The following is a 24,099-nucleotide window of genomic DNA, read 5'->3' as shown; positions in this document are numbered from 1 at the left end:
TTCCATGTACTGTCAGAGACCCAGGGGACAGAAACCCAGCTGTCCCATTGCCTTCCCAAATATCTCTATCCTGCCCTGAGACTCCATGTCTGATCCTGTGGGCTCTAAGACCTGTGCCCTGGTGGGGAAGGGGACACCCCGATGTGGGAATGGGGCTGTTCCCTCTTCCTTCCCTTGCCCCTTGCTGGGATTGCCCAGCTTGGATGAGGGACTGCAGGTCCAGCCCCTCTCTCCTGTCCACAGACCCAAAATGTCCCTTCCATGCTGCCCTAATCCCAGCTCTGCAACAGCTGCAGGAGCAGAGGGATACGGGGAAGGAGCATGGGAGAGTCTAAGCAGGTACCCTGATGCCCTGGGAGAATGGAGGAGAGGGAGAAGACATCACCTCTCATCTTGCATCTGTCTCATGGATGTTGCCTCCCCACTAAAGAGCGAATGGGTTTGCCAGCTCCCAGACTGCCTCTCCAGCCTCATTCCTGAGGGCCTCCCTCACCTGACAGAGCTCTTCTGCCCCCGCATGAGTGTCAGGAAGTGCATTAGCCTTTGGGATGCAACTCAGTAGGGATTTTACTGTCCCATCCCCTATCTCCACAGATAACAGCCATTCCTGCCAATTTGATGCAACTATCAGCAAGTTGAATTTCTCTGGGCTTTGCTGGGGCTTGTTAATGATGCACTGGGTGGTAATTAGCACTTTCATCCCTGGCTGCAGCTTAGAGAGCAGCTTTCTCCTTAATCCCTGGCATCAGAGGTCTAATTAACATGATATAAATTTTTCCATGGAACTCCTGTGTCTCATGTCTCCCTGACAGCCTTGGAATCCCTCCACTTGAATTTGGACCACCTCCTGCAAGGTGTGAGCTTGCAGATCATGGATCAGGAGGGTGAACATTGTGGTGGAAGATATCCAAGGCAGATCTGAGGTTGGCCAAGTCTCCCCTGCACGTTCTCTGACAGCTCTGGGTGCCACAAGGGCTTGTGGGCTGGTGTCCAGAGCTGTCCCCACCCAGTGATTTTGTCCCAGAAAGCATCACCTTGGGGTGGTGTCTTGCAGTTGGTGACAGCCCTGCTGTGAGTGAGGTTGAACTAGAGACCTTCAGAGGTCACCCACTAATATTTATACAAAGTTTGTGGCCCTGTTCCTCCCACCATAGTCACACAGATTTCACAGCAGAACTGGTTCCCTAAAACCTTCCAGAGTTTGTGTTTCCCTTCCTTCCAGGGAAGGGACACATGGCAGGGAGCTGGGAAGCTGGCCTTCCATGAAAAAGGACATGGTTTTTGAGGTCTAGGGCCACCACCCAAATGTTCCCAGGCAAGAGGAACAGAGTCCCCCTTGTCCCAAGTCCCAGCTAAGTATTCTCACAAGTCCTCTTGCCCTGCTGGAGCTCTTGTATCCCTCTCCATGGCACTTGCATCCCCCAGCAGCACAGCTGCCCCCCCCACCAGCAGCACAGCCAGGTCGGAGCTGCTTCCTGAGGACATGCTGGAGGCTGGTGGTTCCCTTATCAGTGCCACCACCCTGCACCAGTTTGTGTTGGTTCTAACTTGAAAACACCTTGAACAGGTACAGATTTCCTCCTGGAGGCAAAGGTCTTCCGCGGCTCATCAGAGGATGGTGGATGTCGATGTTGTGGGAAGAGTGAGAGCTGGAAATTAAAAGAAAGGAGTGTCCTAAGTTGACTTTTTTTATATCTTGCCTGGAGTAGGAAGTGGTCTTACTGTATCCACCTCTGCCTACTCCTTCAGGAAGGAGATTTGCCTGAATTACTGCTTGGATTGGCTTTCCCCACTGGGAAAACACCTCAGTGTGGCTGTACTGACCTACACACATTTTATAAAATCCATCAATTCCATGGCCGTTTCTGCAGTTCTACAATTCCTGGCAGAGTCTTAGCATTGTACAAGGGGTCCAAAGGTTGCCTGGTGGACATGGTAGGAGCTGGTTTATGGCCCCTTCCTCTGCAGCACAGCAGGAACATGCACTCCATGAGCTGTTACTGCTGCAATACAATTTCCCAGTGCTAGGTTTATGCTAGGTTTATCCCACTGACGATATTTTATACCCCACAAGCATAAGGAACCAATTAATATATGAATACCTTATTCCTATTATAGTCCTTGGCTGTCAAAAATGCATCATAACAAATAGAAAATGGCAGTGAGATTATGTTGGACCTCCTCTGGCTGCACTCCATCGCCCTGATGATTCTGAGAGTCCCATGTGGAGGGAGGGTGCTCATCCAGCCCCACAGCTGGTTACGTCTATGCTGCACTAGAGCTGTTTCCATCCCATAAAAAAGTCTTTGTGGGTGTGTGGCTGAAATGATCCGTGTCTCCAGCCCAAAGCAGCAGCACTTGGTGCATGGACACCATAAGAACCTCTCCTTCTGAGTAGGGTCATATAGAGGACTTTGGGTCAGGTACAGTAAACCTGGGGCAGCAATGACACCAAGTGGTGGCAGTGGACTTTCACTGACATCCCTCTGAGCCAGCTCCTGATCTGAGCCAGTCCCACAACTAAAGAGAGACAAATGTCAGTGGTGAAGGTGGCTTGTCTCCATTTGTCTCATTTCATGTCCTTTTCCCATCCCTGGGGTCATGCCATGGCCTCAGGTTGTGGGGGAAGCCCAGGAACAGTGACAGTCCCAGCTGTCCATGAGCTGTCAGGGCTCCTGAGGATCTGTGTCACTGGTCTGAGCACCTCAGGGAGGTCATCCCAGTGACCTTACCTGAGTGGCCTCATTGCATCTCTGCTCGTGGTGTGCAGAAGCATCAGATGCTGCTGTGAGTAAGGGCTTGAGTAAGCAGCAGCATGGAGGGTCATCCTTGAACCCTTGAGCAGCAAGGTCATGAGGAGGTGGCTTCCCCAGGTGTGAAAATGCTTGGGGAGGGTTGTTTGTTTCCAAAAGCTGAATCAGTACTCAAATACTTATATTATACAAATTGACAATAAATTAATTTATATTCCACAAGTTGAGTCTGTTTTCCCCCTGACAGCGATCATTGAGTGACCTCCCCCCTCTTTATCTCAATCCACAGCAGTGAGGGGAGGGGAGACAGACAGACAGACAGGACAGGTTCTGCCTGGGTGGGTGGGAGAACAAGGATCTCACCTGGTTGCCTCACGGTCAGGAACCTGCTCACCTTTCTGTGAGCTTGCTTGAGTGGTCCCATGACACAACATCAGGTCAGGAACCGCATTAGGCTGTCAGTCCCTCTCACGCTGCCGGCTGAGGGGCATCTGGTCTCCTCCAGTGTCAAACATGATCCACAGTGTCATTATTTTTCTTGCTTATAATTAATTTTAAGCCAAGGCTTTGCTCCAGCTAATGAAAGGTGAGCTGGGGGTCACCCACATCCCAGCACACAGGAGCCAGTCTGGGTGAAAAAGTACAGATTGGAGGAAAGATTCCTGTATGGATGGCTGCAGGACAGTGGGAAACATCTTGAGCAAAGCTGGGGGGTAGGAGATCATGAAGGACACAGGAAGGGAATAGCTACACGTGGGGTGTTCACCAGCAGGTTGGAGAACTTGGGAGGTTTTAAGTGACAGTAACGTGATGCTCTTCCCCAGGGCTGCTCCAGTGAAGCAGAGGAGGTTTTGAAAGATCTGAACTATCCTTGAAGGGATAGGGAGCAAGGTGGGAAGGTTTCCTACCGTGGTTTTCATCTCTTTACTAGTTATTAGCATGTTCAGATGCTGGATCATCCCTTGGCTTGGTACGACGAGGCTCTGGGCTCCTGTTGCTCTTGGGAGAAGGGGTCTCCTCCCTGTGGAATCAAAGGATCAGGTCGAATTTAGTATTAGAAGTGTGGGAAGCGGGGTGTGAAAGTTTATGGTTTCACTTACAGCATCACTCTGGGGAATCTGCTGCCAGGTTTAGCTCTTCCTGGGGACATGTCCAAGGCTGTAGAGATGCTCCAAGGGCTGGAGCACCTCTCCAACGAAGAAAGGCTGAGACAGTTGCAATTGAAGAATAGAAGGCTCCAGGGAGACCTGAGAGCCCCTTCTAGTGCCTAAAGGGGCTCCAAGAGAGCTGGAGAGGGAATTTGGACAAGGGATGGAGGGACAGGACAAGAGGGAATGGCTTCCCACTGCCAGAGGGCAGGGTTAGATGGGACATTGGGAAGAAATTCTCGGCTGTGAAGGTGGTGAGGCCCTGGCCCAGGTTGTCCAGAGAAGCTGTGGCTGCCCCATCCCTGGAAGTGTTGAAGGCCAGGTTGGAGGGGGTTGGGAACAACCTGGTCTACTGGAAGGTGTCCCTGTCCATGGCAGAGGATGCAACAAGATGGGCTTTAAGGTCCCTTCGAACCCAAACCCATTCTGTGATTCCAGGACTGGGTTCCATTTCAGTGGCTGGGGGACACTGGGTGCATCTACGAGCAGCACTTTTAGAAGTTGCAGAACCAGAGCCTGCTCCGGGGACTGTGTTCCATCACCTATTTCAGGCAGCCCCACTGGTGCCTTTCTCCCACTGTCTTGCACAAGGGAGGGCCCCAGGGCTCCTCCTCTGCCCACGTGAGTGTTTAACTACGTGCACAAGGTGAGTGAACATCCCAAAGCAGGGTCATAATTGGCCTGACTGTTTAATGGTACAGCCAAGGCCAACAAGCCTGTAGCTAAGCCTGGGGTGCCATGAGGTAGGGACCCTGCTTGAGCCAGAAATCCCACCACTGCCATGACAAGACTTTGCTGGTGATATTCCCAGTAAAGAGGGTCACAAGGATGTTCCAGTAGTGAGTGCTGTGATCAGCTCACCCAAGTGTGCTGTTTTCTCATGTTTAGGCCTCCTTCAGCCAGCAGAGGCTGCAGGGACTGAATCCAACCCCTCCTGGCTGTTGAGAGCCAGGAGCTTCCCTCCAACCCCCACCAAGGTGCTCCCAAGTCCCCACTGTCCCTGCACAAGCACTGGGGTCTGCCTTCCCACCCCACAGAGGAGTCTGTGCAAAGAGCCAGCTTTATTCACAGGGGCACATCAGACATCAAGAACACACAAAACATACAGGAACTATACAGAGAGGCTCCACTTTTCATACACACAATCATTATTAACAATATTACAGAAAGAATAAATAAAATGATGTTGCTATAGAAACCCACAAGGACGATGCTCTCCTCAGTTCACCACGCAGAGCTGACCTTGCAGACCTCATCCTCCCCAGCTGCACCTCTTCAGTTTGAAAAGTACTTCTCCAGCACCTTTGTTAAAAGCCCAGTCTCCTAGAAAACAAGGCAAAATGATGAGACACCAGGTCCTGTGTCCCACTGACATCACCTGCTGAGTGCCACAGGGCAGAAGACGGAACAAATGTCCCATGCTGGAGTGTGATAGCACTTCCAGGGGTGGCTTGGGACAGCCCATGAGAAGGAGAGAACCAGGAGCCTGGCTCCTGCCTCCCACCTGTGCTCCAATGGCTGGAATACAGCTGTCAAACATCAGAGGGAAACTTCACCAGCACAGTGGCAGCACGACTGGGAATGAGCACTGGCAGGGCATCAACACCCAGCTGGCACCTAAGGCACAGCCCCAGCGCTCAGGGCAGCCTTTGTCCAGGCACATCTGCAATGTGAGCAGTGACCATGTGATTTACCTACATGGGGAGAGCCACAGGGTTCACTTTGACAAAACTCACACCACGTGCTCACCTCAACGAGGCAAGGCAGCACCTCCACCAGCTCTCCCATCCTCTCAGCAAGTGCCCTCCTGCTCAAAGGCTCCCCAGGGAGGATGGAAAAGGGTCCAGGACCTCCCCAGCCCTCTCCTCCCTTTCAGCTGCCTCCGAGAAGCAAACCCTGCAGCAGCACAGCATCTTACAGGGAGTGGGGTGGGCTGGTGCCTTCAGCCATGCCCAGCCGTACCTTCACCTCTATCCCAATGGGACCAGCTCTCTAGGGAAGCCTCAGTTTGCCTTAATCTGCTGAAAGTAAGTCAAGAAGGTGCTTGAACAATCAGTGGCACTCAGGCTCACAGCCCTGCAACTCTTCTCCACCTGTGCCTTCCCAAAAAAAGCAAAGAGGAGCTATCCCTGGATAGCAGGAGTAGCTTTACCTGCGTGCAGTGTCAGTGGATAGCTCCTCAAGCTCCTGGCTCAGTGGGACAGCACAAGTGGGATGCATCTAAGAGGATTTCATCCCTTTTAGGCTCTTGGTTACTTCCTGCAGTGGTTGGAAAGGGTGAGACACCAGGGAAGTGTGCAGGAGGCAACAGACCAGCAGAGCCACACGGACTGAGTAACTCCATCTGTGGACTGAGCAGTTCCACCTCCACATCCTGCTCGAGGATCTGTGTCTGTGCATTGCTCCCAGGGGTAAGTTTTCTACTAGGAGCTGGGTGAGCTCCAAGGTAAAAGACACACTGAGGAGCCTGAGGATCTGCTGATACACAGTGGGATTACTGGAGCTCCTGCGCACTCCCTGCTCCCCAAAACCTGCTCTGCAGCAGCACACACCTCCCCTCTGCAAGGCTTTGTACACCTCAGTAACGAGGGACCCCAAACACAGTGACAGAGCCAAGATGGGGGCAGAGGAAGCCCAAAGCTCTTTGCTTGACACATGCCTTTCCCTTCCCATACCATGTCCCTCTTGATCTCTCTCTGCAGAAATAAGAAGGGAAAAAGGATTTCTCTGTCTCTTCTTCACGGCAGCAATAGTGGCCACCGTTCTCTTTTGCATCTGGGTGAGGAAGACCCAGGTGCCTATTAACAACCCCTGCGCTGGAGATCACCACTGCCACAGCTCCATTGCAGCGTTCCTTGTTCATCCTCACACCCTTCCCAAGCACCCGGGACTATTTGTCACTGCCCAGCTAGATATGGCCCTCGGGACACTTCTCCTCTGCCCCCTCCTGGCTGGTCTTAAGGAGTGGTTTGAGGGGAATTAAGAGAAGTGGAAAGAGGAGGGATGCACCTCCAGCAGCTGTGCAGAGGCTCCCACCTTCAGCATGGCTCCACCACCTCCCAGCTCTGAGCGTCTCCCTCCAGCTTAGTCAATATTCACCTGGTCAGTGAGGTCATATTTCCCTTGGTTCTCATCCAACAGTCTTTCCTGCAAGAGGATTTTCAGGAGCTCCCGGGTCAGCAGTTCCATCATGTCCTCCAGCAAGGCTCGGAGGGAGGGACCGAAAACCATCGGCACTGCAGGATCCTCCGGCGACTCCAGGTGCGGGGACCCCGTGACGCTCTTCTTCCCCATGAAGTGACCTGCAACACCACGCCCCGTGTGTCCGCGGGGACCCAGGGTTCCGGCTCAGCCGGCACCAAGTGACCTAGTGCCCAAATCAGCTGAGTCAAGGGAAACCCAGAAATCCCAGGTCCTCATTCCACGGGACTTTTGGGGATTTTGGGGAAACTTTCTGCCGACAGGATTTCCGGGGTTACAGACATGTCCGGGGATGCCGGACTGGGCAGTTGCCTGGGGCGTTGGATCTGCTAACCCGGGGATGCTAGACCTGCCACACAGGGATGCCGGACTTGTCTCCCGGGAATGCGGGTGCAGGTGGCCTCACCCCTGCCCACCACAGTCCTGCCAAGATCCCCCTCCGCCCGTGGGGTACGGGGGGGAGCAGGGGGTTCCGCACAGGCAGCGACAAGGCGCTCGGGGAGGCAGGGGGTCGCTGTGCCCCGCACATCCCGCTTGTCCCTGCGACCCCCCCCCCGGTGGGTCCGGTACCTGTGGCCCAGAGGTTGCCGCGGGGGTTGACCTTGATCTTGGCGGCCTGGCTGCGGTGTTCGGCAAAGTCGAGATGCACGGCGGGTCCCAGCGCGGCTCCGCAGAGCAGCAGCAGGAGGCAGCGCAGCGCCATCGCTGCCCGCGGGACCCACGCCCGCTCCGCCGCCTCCCGCTTATAGACCGGAGAGGGAGGGCTCGGCACGCCCTGACCACTCCCGCGCCCCCAGCCCCGCCCCCAGCGCTGACAGAGCCGGGAACCACAGCCCACGGGGTCCTGAACCCTCTGCGTGTCCCCATCGTGTGTCATTCCACAGCCCTGACGGGGCGGGACACGGTGACAGACCCACTGCTGAGGGGACAGACTCACCGCCGAGGTGGACAGTGATACCCATCACTGCATCACCCATCAGTACACCTACCCACATGCCCAGATCTCTCCATCATGTCCTGTCCATGCTTTCACCTCCTCACGCTGCCTTTTTGCACTGGAGCTCAGCCATGAGCTTCATTCCCAGTTTAGCCAAACCCATCTCCCACTACATCTACTTGTGCACCTGATTATTGGGATGGACTTGGAGGATCCTGTCCTTCAGAACCTTGCTTGGGTGATAGGTCTGGTTCTGCCCCTCAGGCACCTCTGAGCATCTCTTAAGGACCTCACAGCCCTGCCAAGCTCCTTTACTTTCCCAAGAAGCCTCCTACAGGATCCCACTGACAGCTCTCTGTAGAGGGTGAGGACCAGAGCCTGTGTATCAATTCTCAACTTTTCCACTCCCTCTGGGATTTTGCAGACCACTATTTCTTGATCACCACACCCAAACCTTCCATGGATTATCACATCCCCCATCAGCTCTTCCTTTTCTGTTAATGGGATGGAGCTGTGCCCAGCATGTACTGCTGTTCAGGAAAACAGGGATGGAGGTGACACGTCCCCCTTCAGCAGCAGTGGGTCAGAGCCCAAACTGCAAACACAGCTCTAGACTTACAGGGAGAAAAAAAAATCATAAAGTGCTCCTGTGTTAGCCTGGGATCCTCCCACAGTGAGTGTGTGTCCCCTTGGGTGGCCAGGGGCCGGTCAGCCTGTGCTCCCTCCTGCCCAGCATCTGTACCACAGTGATGGGCAGGGCCTTCTTCTTCTCCATCACCCAGCAGGGAGGTGGCTGCCTCTGCCAGCCTTGTGTCCAGCTGTGCTGGATGTCTTGGGCTGCCATGGGGGATCTCACTCTGCTCCCTCATCATGTGTTCAGCAGGAGTATGGCTGAGCAGGTGGTACTGGGCTTGCTCTTTGAGGAGGTGGCCCCTTTGGGGGCCATGGGGCGCATGAATACAATGGTCACCACAGATGTGGCACTTGTGGCACCACAGCTCCAATCTTCACGTTCACATCATGGCAGTGTCACCTCCTCCATCGAGTCAGTGGAGAGAGGAGCCCTGAGGCCCTCAGTCCTGACGGCTGGAACGACCACTTGGGCTCTGGTGTCCCCAGCCAGTGCCCACATGCTGGTGCTCCAGCTGGACAGACAGACAGAGACACCTCCAGCCCTTCTTTATTTCCTCTCACAGCCTGTGTCCCTCCCCCATGTCCTGCACTTTCACTGCCCTGACAAAACACAGCTTGAAATGGACCAACATTATCCCGAGCCTTTTCTTCAAAACAGTTTTAAATTCACTCATGGTGCTGGAAATTTGGGGTGTCTGGAGAAGGCCTGGGATGTAGGAAGGGCAGGAGGAGGAGGATGTGAGGTCCAGAAAGGTGCTGCATGTGAAGGAAGAGCCTGGTGCTGCCCAGCTGAGTCTGGTTTCTCCTCACGCCGGGCAAGGGGTGTTTTTCGAGAAGCTGAGCAGCATTCCTCCACTGCAGGGAAGAGCAAGATGAAGGGTTACCTGTAGGATTATGAAGGATGAAGCCAGGGATAAAGTGATCCCAATTACAGAGGGCAGAGGAAAGAGCCCCGGGCAATTACAGCACCAACTGAAGCATGACAGGGTTAAGTCCTGTTCCTTCAGGGAAGCACAGTCTCCTCACAGGCAGCCTCCCGGGGACATGGGATGAGCAGAGGGAAGCAGCACAGTTTTTCTAGCACGGTGAAGGCTTTTGCACTGTTCTAACTAAATACACAACGAGTGGACACACATCTTCCTCCTTTTTCAGCTGGTGGCTGCAGGTGTTACCTCAGCCGAAGTGGGAGCAGAGGAACAGGTATTTTGATTCCAGTGGCACTGCAGGCATGGGAAAGGCTGGGAAAAGGAAATCAGGGAGTTCCTGCCCTGTTGCAGTGTCATTATAAACCCTCAGAAACTGAGGGGACACTGAATTAATTGCTGAGTACTGAGGCTTGACCAGATGGAGTGTGTGTGGAAGATGGAAGCCCATAACCCTGATTTCAAGCCTGGGAAGAGCAATGGAATAGCTGCTCAGGGACTTGGTGGAGGCAGGAAGAGGGAGCACGACTCAGGGCAGCCAGTGGGGTTTTTATGGAAAACAACTGGCGAAAGGGCCCTGAGCTCAGCGCTCGCTAAGCAGCAGCAGCACCAATGCTGGGATCCAGGCAGGGCTCCGAGAACAGCAACTCCATCTTCCCCAGCACTTTTGTAAATACCAGCCCCAGACAACAACAGAGAGACCAGGTTTTCTCTGGATTTTTCCAATCTTCACAAAGAAGTGATGTTGCACTTAATTTTGGAAAAATAACTGGTACCCTTGGGAAAGGCATCAGGGCAGGACCTGAGCTCTGCCCCTGGTCACCAGCCTGGCACAGGGTTTGGGGTAGATCTGCTGCCTCTGCCTTTGTCCTGCTTTGGTGCCCAGAGTGAATTCCTCACCTGGAGCCTGCTGGAACCTCCAGCATTCCAGGCAGGAATTGTCACTGCAGTGCTCCTCCACTACTTGCTCTCTCGAGCTCAGCAGAGATTCACTTTCCCAACAGCTACCAGCCTCCAAGGGAATCTTCCCAGCTTATATGTAAAAAAACACAATAGAAATTCTGTTTTATAAATCTGTTTTGCTGACAGAAGTCAGTATGGCTTCCACAGGTAGTGCAGGAGATGGGGCTGTTGGCCACCACCTTCCTGCAAGGAGCCAGGGAGGACAGAAATGACTCCTTGAAAAATGCCAGGCTGCTGATGGTTATTCCTCGAGGCAGAGGAGGGGGCTGCACAGAGCTAACCCTCCCCTCTCCCATTGAACTTACCCTCTGGGGCTGCGTGACAGCAGCCCTGCACAGACCCACACCCTCCAGGAACGGGCCCTTGTCACCCAAAACACCTCAGCTTCCCCCAGTGCCTCCAGCTGGAGGCAGCAGGGGTTGTTTTGCTTTGTTTTCCCCCAGTAATCCTCACACATCATTTACTCTCCCGATCACTGCTGACCACGGATCTGACATTTTCACAGCAAAATCTGTTACAACCCTGATGTTCCAGATGGTAACACTTAACTCGGAACCCGTTGTTTTATAAATGGAGTTAAAATTGGTTTTTCCCCCTGTGCACCATTTTATATTTATGTACATTTGAATTTCATCTTTTTTATTACCCAGGCTCTTCCCTCTTGCCCCCAGCCTTTTGTTCTTTACCTTTTAGCAAATGATTTTCCCCCATAAGGATCTCAGCACCTCTTCCAGGGCTGCTTTCTTTCTTCAGGAGCCTTTGCTGAGGGACCTTGCCAAATACCTTTGGGAAATCCCAGTGGGCTCCCCTTGCCCATACACCTCCAAACTCCTTCAACAAGCTCCAAGTCTACTTTTGGGGTGCCTTATTCCTTATCACCTGGGGTGTCCTATTCCTTATCAAACTCTTATCTGCTGTATGAGCAGTAACAGACCTGTGAAACGGGCATGATTAGCAAATTCTCCAAATGTACTGAAAAATTAAGTAGGATTTCACCAGGCAAAGGAGACCGTTATGCAAAATAAATGGAGTTAAAAACTGCACAGCCAAGAGGTCCTTGCCAACAACAAGTGTAACAGACCAACCTGGAAATACCCTGGTTCAAGGGGTTTAAAGCAAGGTTCATTTTGTTCCTTCTCTTTTGTATTATGCTTTGCATCCAGGTCTGGAGTCCTCAGTACAGGGCAGACAGGAACCTGTTGGAGCAAGTCCAGATACGGCCACAGAGATGCTCTGAGGGCTGGAGCCTCTCTGCTCTGGAGACAGACTGGGAGAGATGGGGGTGTTCAGCTGGAGAAGACAAGGCTCCAGGGAGACCTGAGAGTCCCTTCCAGTGCCTAAAGAGGCTCCAAGAGAGCTGGAGAGGGAATTTGGACAAGGGATGGAGGGGCAGGACAAAGAGGAATGGCTTCCCATTGCCACAGGGCAGGGTTAGATGGGATATTGGGAGGGAATTGTTGGGTGTGAGGGTGGTGAGGCCCTGGCCCAGGTTGGCCAGAGAAGCTGTGGCTTCCTTGTCCCTGGAAGTATTGAAGGACAGGTCGGATGAGGCTTGGAGCAACCTGGGATAGTGGAAGGTATCCCTGCCCATGCAGAGGGTGGAATGAGACAGGCTTTAAGGTCCCTTCTAACCCAAACCATTGTGTAATTCTGTGCTTTGGTACCTTGGCATTGACTCTGCATCTCCCAGAGAGGTGACTGGGCGGCCTGGAACAGACTCTGAGCTGTGGAGCTCCAGAACTCAGTGCAGGCTTCCCACGCCCTGCAAATACCCACCTGGGCAGGCAAATGTGTGCTCAAAACCGATGGCTCTAATAAAAAACAAATACAAAGGGCAAAGGCCTCAAATCCCCCTATTTGTCTCCTTCACAGAGCTCCTGGTGCCAATAAAACTCTTAGTAGCAGTTAAGTTGTTTCAGCCTCTTCACCACTTTTCCAAAGCCAGGTCCTGCCACATGCCTGAGGGTCCATTTTGATGCATTTTCCTCTTGTTTACAGAGATTAAATCCCTCTGTTACATCCATTCGTCCACAGGCAATAGCTGTTGTTTATAAAAGATAAAATTTGAGATCTCACACATCTTGTTTTCAACTCATTTTCAATTTTCATTTAAGCTGTAAATGAGTTGTGGTTTTCCCTGAGGTTTCCCACTCACTCCACGCCTTCAGGACATATTACAAATAACTGCTCTGCAAGAAGACTCAGAGAAGAAAATCGTGTTTTCTTGCAGGCAAATCCAGGCCCAGCTCAGAAGTGATCCAGCCAGAATTACATGGCAGAAATCTGACATCCCAGTTTGAGTGAACTGAGGTTCAGAGAAGTTAATTTTCTCCATATTATTTTTACTTCAGTCTCTCAGCTCAGTTTCTACAGGGGAAGGACAGGTTGGAAAAGGTGATACCAAGATGTTCATCAGAGAGAACTGCAGGAAGGGTTTTTGAATTATTAAACAAAAGGAGCAAAAATAGCCAAAAGAAGAGGAGCTGGGCAGAGGGATCAAGAGACTGAGAGTGTGTCTGCTCCTGGATCACAGATGTCCTGGATACAGACGTTGGGTTTCTAGTCCATCCCTATTTAGACTGTTCTTCTCTGTGAAGATGTTGAATCCCCCCAAGGTTTAGGGAGCCCTGTGAGATCAGGCATTCAGAGGACATGCTAGAACTGAACACGTGTAGGAATTTCCCCATGAGCAGGAACAGATTTAACACACAATGTGCTCAACCAGCATGAACCAGCACGCAGGCAGGTCCTGCTCCACAGGGAAACAGGACTATGTGTGATGGAGCTGGTGGTTTTTTACAGCAACTGAGGGATAAATAGGGATAAGCAAATAGTTGCTACTGGGTAGACTATGAACAGCACAGGCACCCAATTATGGTGAAATAGATCCAACAAGGCAGATTTCTCAGGAAAGCTACTGTGCCCCTTCTGAATCCAACATGCTCAGGCTGGTGGATTCTCCCCTGCAGAGACCTGTGGCTCCTGACAGGTGAGATGACAAGGGAGGGAGAAGGTAAAAGGGGCAGGGAGCTGTTGAATTGGCTCAAAAGGCAATGTGGGTGCTGTTTCTCTCCTCCCAGCAATGAGACTGTGGGGCTCAGTCACCCACCACGCATCAACTGCCACCCTGAGCTGCTGACACTGCTGAACGGCCAAAGCTGGGCCTCTCTGGCATCACCCTGGCACTCCTTGCTGCTGGAGGATAAAAACAGGACACTCCTCATCTGATTCAGGCACTGAGTCACTGACACCGTGTGGGGCTGCAGCAGGGCCATAGGAACAGCTGCTCTGCATTCCCCCTGCTCTGGCACAGGAGGGTCCCCAAGGGACGTGCTCTGCCTAAGCCACCTCTCCTCTCTTCTTCTCCTTTTCCTCCTTCTCTCCTTCTCCTGGCCAACTCTTGGCATGTTTTGCGAGCTGCACGCTTGGTTTGCACTGTGCATTTCTCCAGCAGAAAATGGTGTTCAAACCATGCATGGACAAGGTTTCACCTTGGAGATTCTCCTCAGAAAAAATACAGCTGACCTGTTCTGATTTTGAGGGCAGGGAAATCACCATGAGATTATCCAGTCTCTGATGATTTACAAATCTGAGCCCTGTAAATTTCTGCTAAGCAACATGCAGAGACAGATCTGGATGAACCACCTCGTGCTTGTTGCTGTTTAACCAACAACTGCGAGTTCAAGCATCGTAAATATACAAAAGCAGCCTCCGTCTCCTGGAGCTTCAGCTTGCAGCACATAACCCCTCACAGCTCACCTCCCAGCCACCATGCTCTTGCTTCTGCATTTAGCTTTGATATGAAAAAAAAACACCCAGCAGAATTCCAGCAGTGATCAGGCACAGCCCAGCATGGCTTTGCTCCATGAAACAGCTCCTGCCCATGAAGGAATCCATACCCTGAACTGCGGATGTGACTGAATAGTAATTAAACACTGGAATTGCTACCAGAAAACCTGCCCTGTTTGGCTGTAACCACAACAGAGACAGGAGCAATCTCAGCCCTGGCAGATTTTGTCTTCATTACGCTTCTCCCGTATAAACCAGACCTTTCAACACCCATGTAGTTTACACGCAAACCCCATTCCTGTGGTGACACAAAGATCTCTATCCATTTCTAAAGCCTCCAGTGTCACAGGCTTTGCTGGAGCTGCCCAAAGAGCTTCACCTTTACAAAAAAATAGAATAATACCAAAATAGAACACAAAGACACATCAAGTTCTACCAGCTAACACCCTGGCTCTGTGGGAACTCAGCAGTGCTCCCTAACAACTCAACATCAGCACCCAGCCAGTCGGAGATCCTGCTCGCTCCATGGCTTTTCTGCTCAGCAGAGCAGAATAAACCCGGTGGGGGAGAGCCAGCAACAACTCTGCATCATCCTGCCCCCACATCCCCAGTTTCCAGCTTGTGCAGGCTCATCCCCAACCCCCTCTCATCCCACTGCAGTGGGAAAGGCGTTGCAGGGATGCGGCCAGTGATGTGGGAGGTGGTGGGTGCTGCAGCTGTGAGGGGATTGACCATTTGTTTATCCTAATTAGAGCCAACACCTCACTTCACGGTCACAGGTAGCAGAACTGCACTGAGCTGAAAACAGGCAGAGCACGGGCTGCAGAGATGAATTCCCAAATCCCACAGTACAGCTCCCCGTTTAGGGCAATTGTTTCTGTTCAAGTACCTGCAGACCCCAAAGAGACAAGTCCCAAAGCTGGGCTGCAGCGGGCTCCAGCCCACCCCCACCCCAACAAGCCTGCATTTTTTAAGCACTTTCTAGTCAATTCCTTCACACAGCATCATGCACTTGCAGGGCACACCCTCCTACAAGAGCCCACGTGGGGGTTGGCATCCACATTGGCCACAAATGTGTCCTCCAGCCACAGGGACTCCTGACACCAGCCATGGTCATCCTGCCAAAAACTGGGGGCTCAGCAGTTGAAGAGCTAAGCCTTGCTCCATAATCATAAATCCTTTGTGGTTTAGCCTTTTTTTTGTTACATTAACTCAGTGACAGGAACACAACTGCTTCTGCACGCTCAGATGTTTGGAGGTGTGAAGGGGAGAGCAGCAGCAGCAGCAGCAGCAGCACTACCAGCGAGGTGTCGATTAGCAGCTTTCAGATGAACTCAACTCACCACTTAGTGTGAGCCCAACTTAAAATCCTGTTTATGCACAAAACCTGTTCAAGCTGAAGGCAAGGCAGGGACAAATTCAGCCTCAGCACAAGTTGCAAAGGCAGAAACGCTGTTCCAGATCCTCAGGAAGGTGTTCCAAGCCCTCAGGAAAGTGCTCCATGGTGATGGCAGCTCTCAACTAGAGATTCTGTGTTCCCTCACTGCTGCCTGGGTTTGACTTTTGACAGAACATCCCATCCAAGCTTTATAGAGAAACTGTATCCACATCCTCCCCTCATGGGCTCTAACACTGGGAGCAAGAGATACAGGTTTTATTACCACTTTTATTACTAAGTTACGATTACTTAGAGCCACAGCCCCAAGGTTCAGTGCTGGGGGCTGGACCTGTTTGTACACTCTTTGTAGTGTCCCACAGGTGGTTTTTTGCTTTATCCTACTCAGGGAACAAAGCACCAGGTAACACCAAAACCAGCAAAATGGTCCCATGGACAATTCAACTCCAGAGATGGGACAGACCTGACCCAACGAGGGACATATGCAAGAAACTGGAAACAGCCATGAACACCTCACTGGGTTTTGTCCTTGCCTTTCCTGACTGCTTTTGCCTTACACAAGCCATGTGAGTGGCAGCTGTGATGATCTGCACTGATCCCTGTTGCTGTGGAATCTTGGAGTGTGAAGAGCTGATAACTACAGTCACCTTGTACCTTTTCCCTGGGCTCTCTCTGACACCACATCTACACCGGCAGGATCACAAGCCTGAATGAGAAGCCCACAAAACCAGCTGTTGCACATAGTGACAAGTGGGTTTTTAAAATCAGACCTCAGGGCAGCCTGTAGCTTTCAGGTGAGCTGTTAGACCTGGCCAACTGCAGGGAGTGCCAGAGACCTGAAACCCTTTTCCAAAACTAAGCAATTTTTCTTATTGCTTTGTGCTAAATCATCCCTGACAAACAGCTGTGGGTATTTCCCATCTCAGTCCTTCTGTTACCTAGTGCCACAATGCATGAAGTAATACTTTGCCGTCTTCTGCCCCAAATACCTTGCAGTCTTGAAGCAGATTATTTCGGTGTGATTTACAGAAACAGAAATATTAAACAGATCTACAGCTCAGGACAGATTATTCTCCAAAAAGAGATGAAAGGAGCAGCTGCTATTGCTCTGTGAAGAGAGGACAAGTTAGATGGTGGCTCTAGGAGTCAGTCTGCAACAGCAAAGCCCAGGTACCCCCCAGAAACTGGGCAAGGAGGCTGCTCCCAGCAGAGCAGTAACAAAGAACGTGGCAGGGCTCGTACCGGGCAAGAGGAAAAAATCTTTATTCCACTTCTGAATTGGCAAAAAACGGCCACAGCTCACCATTGGACAGTTCAGTCAGCACAGGGAGAGGGCACCTGGCCCAGTGAGGTACAGACTGAGGACACGGTCCTGGAGGCACTTGGAGAGGAAGCTCAGCTTCAAAGTACAAACACTAAACAGTTTGGCTGAAATTTTTAATATAAAAATTCACTAAAAAGGCTAAAGTGTGACAAACCATTGGAAATACTGTGACAAACATTCGCCCTGACGCAGTAAAAACCAAAACAAACCCAAACTGGTGAGAAGCTTTGAAATGCAGGTTTTCTTCTTCCTCCTGGCACTTCGGACCATCAGCTACTTAAAACGTTCATCTAGAAAAATCCATGGCACCTTCACCTCGTAGTTCAGTGCAAGGGGCTACTCTCGATGCACCAGCACAAACAAACCCAGTAAAAAGAGGACTGCATACTGGAAGAGAGAGCAGAGGAGACTCAGGAGCGCACACTCACGTCTGCAGCAGCAAACATACAGGACACAGGGTTCTGCCTGTGTTCTCAGGAAGGAATTTTAGCTGGGGTGGGAAAAGCGGGTAGGAAATGAAAGAGCTCTTACCTTAAATTTTGGATAATCATTCATTAAGATAGTCACTATTCCAATATATGGCACGAATCTACAAGAATAAAGGTTTTCTTAAAACAAACACCATTCCAGGCTGCAGAAGAGTCATGCTGAGAGCTATAGTCAACAGGCTGGGGATTTTGTCCTCCCAGGCAGGGCAGCTGTAGCAGTGGGGCTGAGTGGGAGCCCTAGAGCGTGCTTCAGCCTCTGCCTGGTTCAGACCTTAATTTCCCACAAAGGCTGAGCCTCACAGAATAAATTTGATGGCAATTCTGATCAAGCCTGGGCATTCACTGCTCTTGCACTCATGTCCATCCGGCATCACCATCTCGGGATGCAGCTCACAGCTTGATATCTCCCCTTAAGCCAAGCTCAGAACTGAACCACCTGTGCTTCTGAGCTCTCCACACTTTCAGACAGGTCACAAAACCCAGCAGGGAAGGCTCAAGAGGAGGGGGAATTCCCACGTGGCTTCAGGGAGGGCCATGTACAAAGCCACACCACTTTCAACTTCACTCACCCTCTCGCTCGTCCTACTACGTCCTTCTTCTCCAGCCAGTGCTGCCCCCGTTTGTAGAGCCCTCTGTCATCCACGGCGTTGTTGTCTCCCTTTGTCAGAAATTTGATGTCACCGTTTTGCCTGGCAAAGACAAGACAGGCAAGTAAGGCAGGGAAGGAGCTCGTTAAAAGCTGTTCCAGAACAAGTGTGAAGAGACCAACACAAGGGCACTTGAAGCAACCGTGTCCTACAATTTGAGCAGGATGAAACAGGGAAACTGTCAAATGCAGCAGAAAGCAGATGGTTTGGAAAAAAACTGCCAAGGAAAGAATGAATTCTGGCCCCAGCCAAGCTTTACAGCAGAGTTTAAGAACAGAACCAGCAGGAAGAGGCACACACAGGCGCAGCTATTGCCTCTTGGCTTTTGACCTCTCTCATGCTGATGCTTCTCTTGTTTCACACAAATATTCTGGGCTCCCTATACCACCCATAAGGAGAGTCTGGGGTTGAAGCATGCAGTTCTACTCAGTAGTGGGCAGAAGCAAGCTGAAACTTAGACGTTATTAGGAAAGGAGGATGGAAAAAACCAAATAATACCATGATGATTCTACACGAACTCATGGTGTGCCTACAGGTGGAATGCTCTGGGCAGTGCTGAACCCCCTACATCCTTTTCTACTATTGAAGGGAAGAACTGGCAAAGGTTCAGAAATGGATAACAAGGTCTGGAATCACTCCTATACAAGAAGCAAAAGACCTTCAGCCTGGAAACAACAGAGCTGATGGGAGACATGATGCAGTCCAACACAAATGACATACAACAATCAAACAGCTTTTCACTCTCTCTTCCAATACAAGACCCAGAGGGAACCAAAAGGAACTCAAGAGGTAAGGGGTTAAAACCAGACAGAGAAGGTGCTATGCAGAACTAGCCACAGCACAAACTAAACCATGTCTCTGAGCAAGGGTATTTTGGTTGCTAAAAAATTATATTGGTTCAAAAGGTGACCAGATACTTCATGGAAAAGAGAAAAGGAGGCTATTCATAAAGAACTGGGACTTTGTCCTTGAACTTGGAACTTGCAGAAAGCAGGGAAATTATCTCTATATACTCTTTAATTCATCCTGAGATTAATTAATTAGCTTGCCAGAAACAGGATCCTGGAGCAGATGAACCTTTGCTTTGACCTGGAAAGAGCTTTATAGATCCTTCCCCAGCTATTCCCATTCAGCTTGTGCCACTCCTCAGGGATCAGCCAGGCACTCTCACCTCCCTGTGGCACCTGCAGGCAGGTGCTGAGCAGGAGTGTGCTCAGTGTTTGGATCTCAGCTTTCTCACAGAAACAACACATCAAATGCAGCACAGGAAAGCACACAGAAGGTCTTTGGAGCTCATGCTGTTTTCATCATGCCTGAATACCAACACGTGTTCCTTGATAGGAGATGCCTGGAAGGAAAAAAATGGCAGGGAAAAAGAACAGCCCTTGCTCCAATGCACATCTGGCTTGCCATGTGGGAACAACAAACACTCTGGGAGCTCACAGACACAGCCTGGGAAAAGATAAAGATCCCCAAAGGTGCAGATAATGTAGTTTAGCTTTGAAGAGTGATGGCACAGGAGCACAGCACCTTATTGAGCACAGTCAAGGCTCTATCAGGACGCGGCGTGAGAAGCCCCAAGCACAGTACTCTGCTGTCTGAGAGCTGAGTGAAGGCTGGTCTGGCTGTCCTGTTCCAAACCCACTAAATAAATTTTGACTGCAGACTCTTTGTTAGTGATAAAGAATGAACCCAATTTTGGGTTGAAACAAGAAGAAAAGGCCAGCAAGTAACAGACACTTTCTCACTGACACAATACTGATGTGAACTGGGGCCCAAGTTGCCACATAATCATGAAAAACACTGTTTCTGTTTTCCTGCATTTTGACACTCCTGTCAGCTTCTGCAGAGACCTTTCCCTTCTAAATTGGCACCAGAAAACTATCATTTAAGTAGTGAAAGAAGTAGCTGACACCCAAGTCCTGCTTTTAGGTCACAATATGGATTTTTTCAGTTTCTCCCTCCTAACACAAAGATCAGGTTTGGGTTTGGTTGTTTTAGTTAAATGAAACCTAAAATACTGGAGGACAGCTTCACCTCACAGAATCCAGGATTGGCACTAAGGTCATATTACATTTAAACAAAAAATAGTGCTGGAGATCTTAATATCTAGAGATAGAGTTAGGCAAAAAAGAAGGGTGGGTAACATCTGGAGAGGAACTGCTGGACAGAAGAGGGGAGGAGGAAAGTTGTATTTCAATTAAAAGAGTACCCACATCACAAAAAGTGCATGTGCAACATTAGGTATCAAATTCACCCTGTAAACTGACCTTCTTTTTAAATTAGTGGTATCAAAGAATGGCACTTTGAAAACTGACATTGTTCAAAGTTTCGGGTACAGAATAAATCTGAACAGCAAAGAATCTGCTCTGCCTCCTGGGAGAGGTGCTGCTCCCTCAGAGCCAGGATTCCAGCTGCACTATTTCTGTGCACAAAGCTGGTTGACCTTGAGCTGGGCCAGACAACTGGTCAGCCACCAAACCACTGACTCCATTCCTTCGCACACACAACCTGCCCAGTGCTGAGAGACTGAACAGTACATGGAGACTCTGAGCATAACAACACATAACTTCCTACAGGGATAAAACACACAGATTCTGCAGGACAGCAGGAACCAGGACCATAAACAAGCTTTAAAACATCACATTCTACACATAAAATACTCCCTGCCACAGCTCTGCCTCTACAAGAGTCACTTCACACACACACAAACACAGCTGTACTATGGGAGATAGCACAGCACAGCAGCTCGGGGTGGAAAGGATGGCACAGGACACAGTAAGTGGTGTCAGCCTTCCAGTGCCTAAAGGGCTCCAAGAGAGCTGGAGAGGGACCTGGGACAAGGGCCTGGAGTGCCAAGACAAGGGGGAACGGCTTCCCACTGACACAGGGCAGGGTTAGATGGGATATTGGGAAGAAATTCTTCCCTGTGAGGGTGGTGAGGCCCTGGAACAGGTTGCCCAGAGAAGCTGTGGCTGCCCCATCCATGAAGTGTTGAAGGCCAGGTTGGACGGGGCTTGGAACAACCTGGTCTAGTGGAAGGTGTCCCTGCCCATTGCAGGGGGTTGGAATGAGATGAGCTTTAAGGTCCCTTCTAACCCAAACCATTCTGTAATTCTACAACTTGGAGAGTCCAGGAGATTGGCACAGACTCCCCAGCTTGTGCTTTCTACTGAATGATCTTTCCAAGTAAACCAAGGAGGGCAGATTTTGCTTCTCTGAAACTTCTGTGTTACTTCCCAGAGCACCTGGATATCTAGTATTGACATCCTAGCCAATTGTTAACCCAAGGACATGAGGAATAATATCATTTAGGTACATAACAGCAGTAGAACCCCCCCAGATCCTTAACATACTTCTCGTGGATTTTCAGGACACGATGGACTATAGGAATTTCCCTTCCTTCTATCCTAAAGACGACAATTTCTCCCACTCTGATTGGATCTTCAATTCGGTTCGTGAGGAATAGGAGATCTCCTCTGTGGAACGCAGGCTCCATGCTCCCACTGAAAGAGAGAAGAGGAGCAACTGAACAATATTTAAACACTCAGAATCAGGTTTTGGAGTTTATAGTCCTTTAAGTAAAATCTCAAAGAACCTCGATGAGAAGAAAAGCTGTGGATGCCCCATCCCTGGAAGCGTTCAAGGCCAGGTTGGAACCTTGATGAAGAGCTCCCACGAAAAACCACCTTGGAGATCAGGCAGGTGTGTAACCTCTATTGCAATCAGGTTTTCAATCACCACACTACCAGCAGTTTGGATTTCTTGGAAGAAGCGCACTGCCAGCACCTGGTGTTACAAGCACATCCAATAGGAAAAGCTTTCGAAATAAGCAAAAAGCTGATGACAAACAGTATCTTTTGATTTCTGAGCTCACCACTGGCAGGGCGACACTGGCAGTGCTGCAAGCTTTTTTATTTCATTTATTTTTTACAGATTGATTGTCCTCAGGAACAAAGCATTGAAAACATTGGACTCTTGAATTCCCATCTGGAACAGATGTGCGTGAGAAATATTCGTTATTGTGATTCATCGCTTTGCTTAATGATCTCATTTCAGGCACCTTGACTCAAGTTATTTTTCTCATGTCTTGTAAATGGCAATTGTTACCAACTACTTATTCTTCCTAATTCCACATAAATAATGCAAAACAGAAAGATGAACTTTAAGTACCACATACGTTCATGTTTTATCTGGAGACTGCGCAGCAGCTGCTCTTCAGAACAGCAGATCACATCGCTGAAGAGGGGATGTGACCTCAGGGCCCCCTGTCTTACTGGGAGGAACAGCAGGAAACATCTACCTTATGCTTTGCATCAAGGAGGGAGTTTTGGTAAGTGCCAGTGATCGTGGTATTACATCATTTCTACATCATGAACACGAAACAGAAACACAGAGAAAGGCCAGTATGGACGCAGAACAGCATCTGTGCCAGCATCCAATGGAAGCTCAGAGAATTTGTCTGAGGCAGCAGGAGAGTGGGAGTAACACCACTGGTACCAGCACTGGTGGTACCCACTGCACGGCGCTGCTGCAAGGGCAACATCTGATACCCAAAACATCCAGTGACAGCAATATCCCTGATCCTCAGGACCACCTCTGTAATGGACAGTCACAGAACTACAGAATCCCACAAGGGTTGGAGTGGGTCTTAAAGCCCATCCAGTTCCAACCCCCTGCCGTGGGCAGGGACATCTTCCACTAGACCAGGTTGCTCCAAGCACCATCCAACCTGTCCCTGAAAACTTCCAGGGATGGGGCAGCCATAGCTTCTCTGGGCAACCTGTTCCAGGGCCTCACCACCCTCACAGGGAAGGATTTCTTCCCAGTATCCCATGTAACCCTGCCCTGTGTCACTGGGAGGCCATTCCCCCTTGTCCTGTCCCCTACCTGCCTGTTCATTAAGTCCCTCTCTTTTTCACAAGCCCCCTTAAGCCCAGCCCAGCCCAGCCCAGCCAGCTGACAGAGCAGTGGGCGAGATGCTGTTTTTACCCACTTCCTCTTCCTTCGCTATTCCTGAGCCTGGATTCTCATTGAGCCTCTCGCCCGCCGGGGCCGGGGCAGGAGCCTCCAGCTGCCCATCCCCGCAGGGAATCCCCGTCGGGGGCCCGACCCTGCAGGGGGTTTAACCCCCCACACCCCCGGGACTGACCTCAGCACCACCACGATGGGGCTCTCGCTGCCCGTCACCACCATCAGCCCCTTCCAGATCATGAGGGCGGAGGACACGATCATGCCGAAGTTCAGCACCTGGTAGTACAACTGAGGGGGGGGGTGTCGGTCAGGCCCCGCCGCCCGCGCAGGGCAGGGCGGACCGGCCTACCCACCCCCCGGCCCCACGGACCCCCCCGGGCCCCCCGCCCCATCCGGCACCTGCCGCTTGTTCATGCGCCGAACATCGTCCAGAAAGTCCAGCGACAGCATCGCCGCCTCCTCCTCCCGCCCGGCCGGCCGGCCCCGCTTCCGCTTCCGGCGCGTCACCGCCGCTTCCGCCGCGCTCCGGGGCGGCTCCGGGAGGGTGGATTCATTCGGGGGGCCGGGGGTGTTCCCCATCCCGAACTCTGCGGAGGGCACCGGGGACGAGTCCCCGGGGCTCACCAACACCCCACATCCAACGACAGACCCCATCCAACACGGCATCCAACCAACGCCCCACCGGACACCTCACATCCAACCGACACGCCTATGAACCAACACCCCACCCAACCGACACCCCATCCAATACACACCCCACATCCAACAAAACATCCCACCTGACACTCCATCCAACTGACCCCCCATATGCAAAACTCCCCATCCAACACCGCATCCAACCAACACCCCACCTGGCACCTCACTGAACCTAAACCCCATCCAACATACACCCCACATCCAACACAGCACCCAACCAACACCCT

General features: G+C 51.1%; 2 protein-coding genes across 2 annotated transcripts; both read right to left on the bottom strand.

Annotated features, from left to right (window-relative positions):
- Positions 1-4,943: 4,943 nt before the first annotated feature.
- NMB (neuromedin B) lies at positions 4,944-7,842 on the bottom strand. The gene is made up of 3 exons (XM_027698045.1): positions 7,673-7,842; positions 7,001-7,203; positions 4,944-5,224 (listed from the first exon to the last, which is right to left on the bottom strand). Exons 1-3 carry the CDS (start codon positions 7,803-7,805, stop codon positions 5,177-5,179), a joined length of 384 nt encoding a protein of 127 aa, XP_027553846.1. The 5' UTR covers positions 7,806-7,842; the 3' UTR covers positions 4,944-5,176.
- A 9,140-nt stretch (positions 7,843-16,982) lies between these two features.
- Positions 16,983-23,707, bottom strand: SEC11A (SEC11 homolog A, signal peptidase complex subunit). The gene is made up of 6 exons (XM_027697923.1): positions 23,576-23,707; positions 23,355-23,464; positions 21,559-21,708; positions 18,125-18,244; positions 17,599-17,656; positions 16,983-17,454 (listed from the first exon to the last, which is right to left on the bottom strand). The coding sequence occupies exons 1-6, from the start codon at positions 23,624-23,626 to the stop codon at positions 17,404-17,406; spliced, it is 540 nt and encodes a 179-aa protein (XP_027553724.1). The 5' UTR covers positions 23,627-23,707; the 3' UTR covers positions 16,983-17,403.
- Positions 23,708-24,099: the final 392 nt, after the last annotated feature.

Source organism: Neopelma chrysocephalum, unplaced genomic scaffold (assembly GCF_003984885.1).
Source record: "Neopelma chrysocephalum unplaced genomic scaffold, ASM398488v2 Primary Assembly neopelma1_124, whole genome shotgun sequence".
Lineage (NCBI taxonomy): Eukaryota > Metazoa > Chordata > Aves > Passeriformes > Pipridae > Neopelma > Neopelma chrysocephalum.
This window is presented reverse-complemented; position numbering and strand designations above follow the sequence as displayed.

Bases quoted from the DNA above. Each gene is read 5' to 3' on its own strand.
- NMB (XM_027698045.1), bottom strand. From the start codon at position 7,805: ATGGCGCTGCGCTGCCTCCTGCTGCTGCTCTGCGGAGCCGCGCTGGGA. The intron at 7,204-7,672 runs GTACCGGACCCA...GTGGTGTTGCAG, and splicing joins CGGCAACCTCTGGGCCACAG to GTCACTTCATGGGGAAGAAG. The intron at 5,225-7,000 runs GTGAATATTGAC...CTTGTTTTCTAG, and splicing joins AATATGACCTCACTGACCAG to GAGACTGGGCTTTTAACAAA.
- SEC11A (XM_027697923.1), bottom strand. From the start codon at position 23,626: ATGCTGTCGCTGGACTTTCTGGACGATGTTCGGCGCATGAACAAGCGG. The intron at 18,245-21,558 runs GTATGTTAAGGA...TGTCTTTGCCAG, and splicing joins GTCCTGAAAATCCACGAGAA to GCAAAACGGTGACATCAAAT. The intron at 17,455-17,598 runs GTAAGAGCTCTT...TCTCTCTTCCAG, and splicing joins ATGATTATCCAAAATTTAAG to TATGCAGTCCTCTTTTTACT.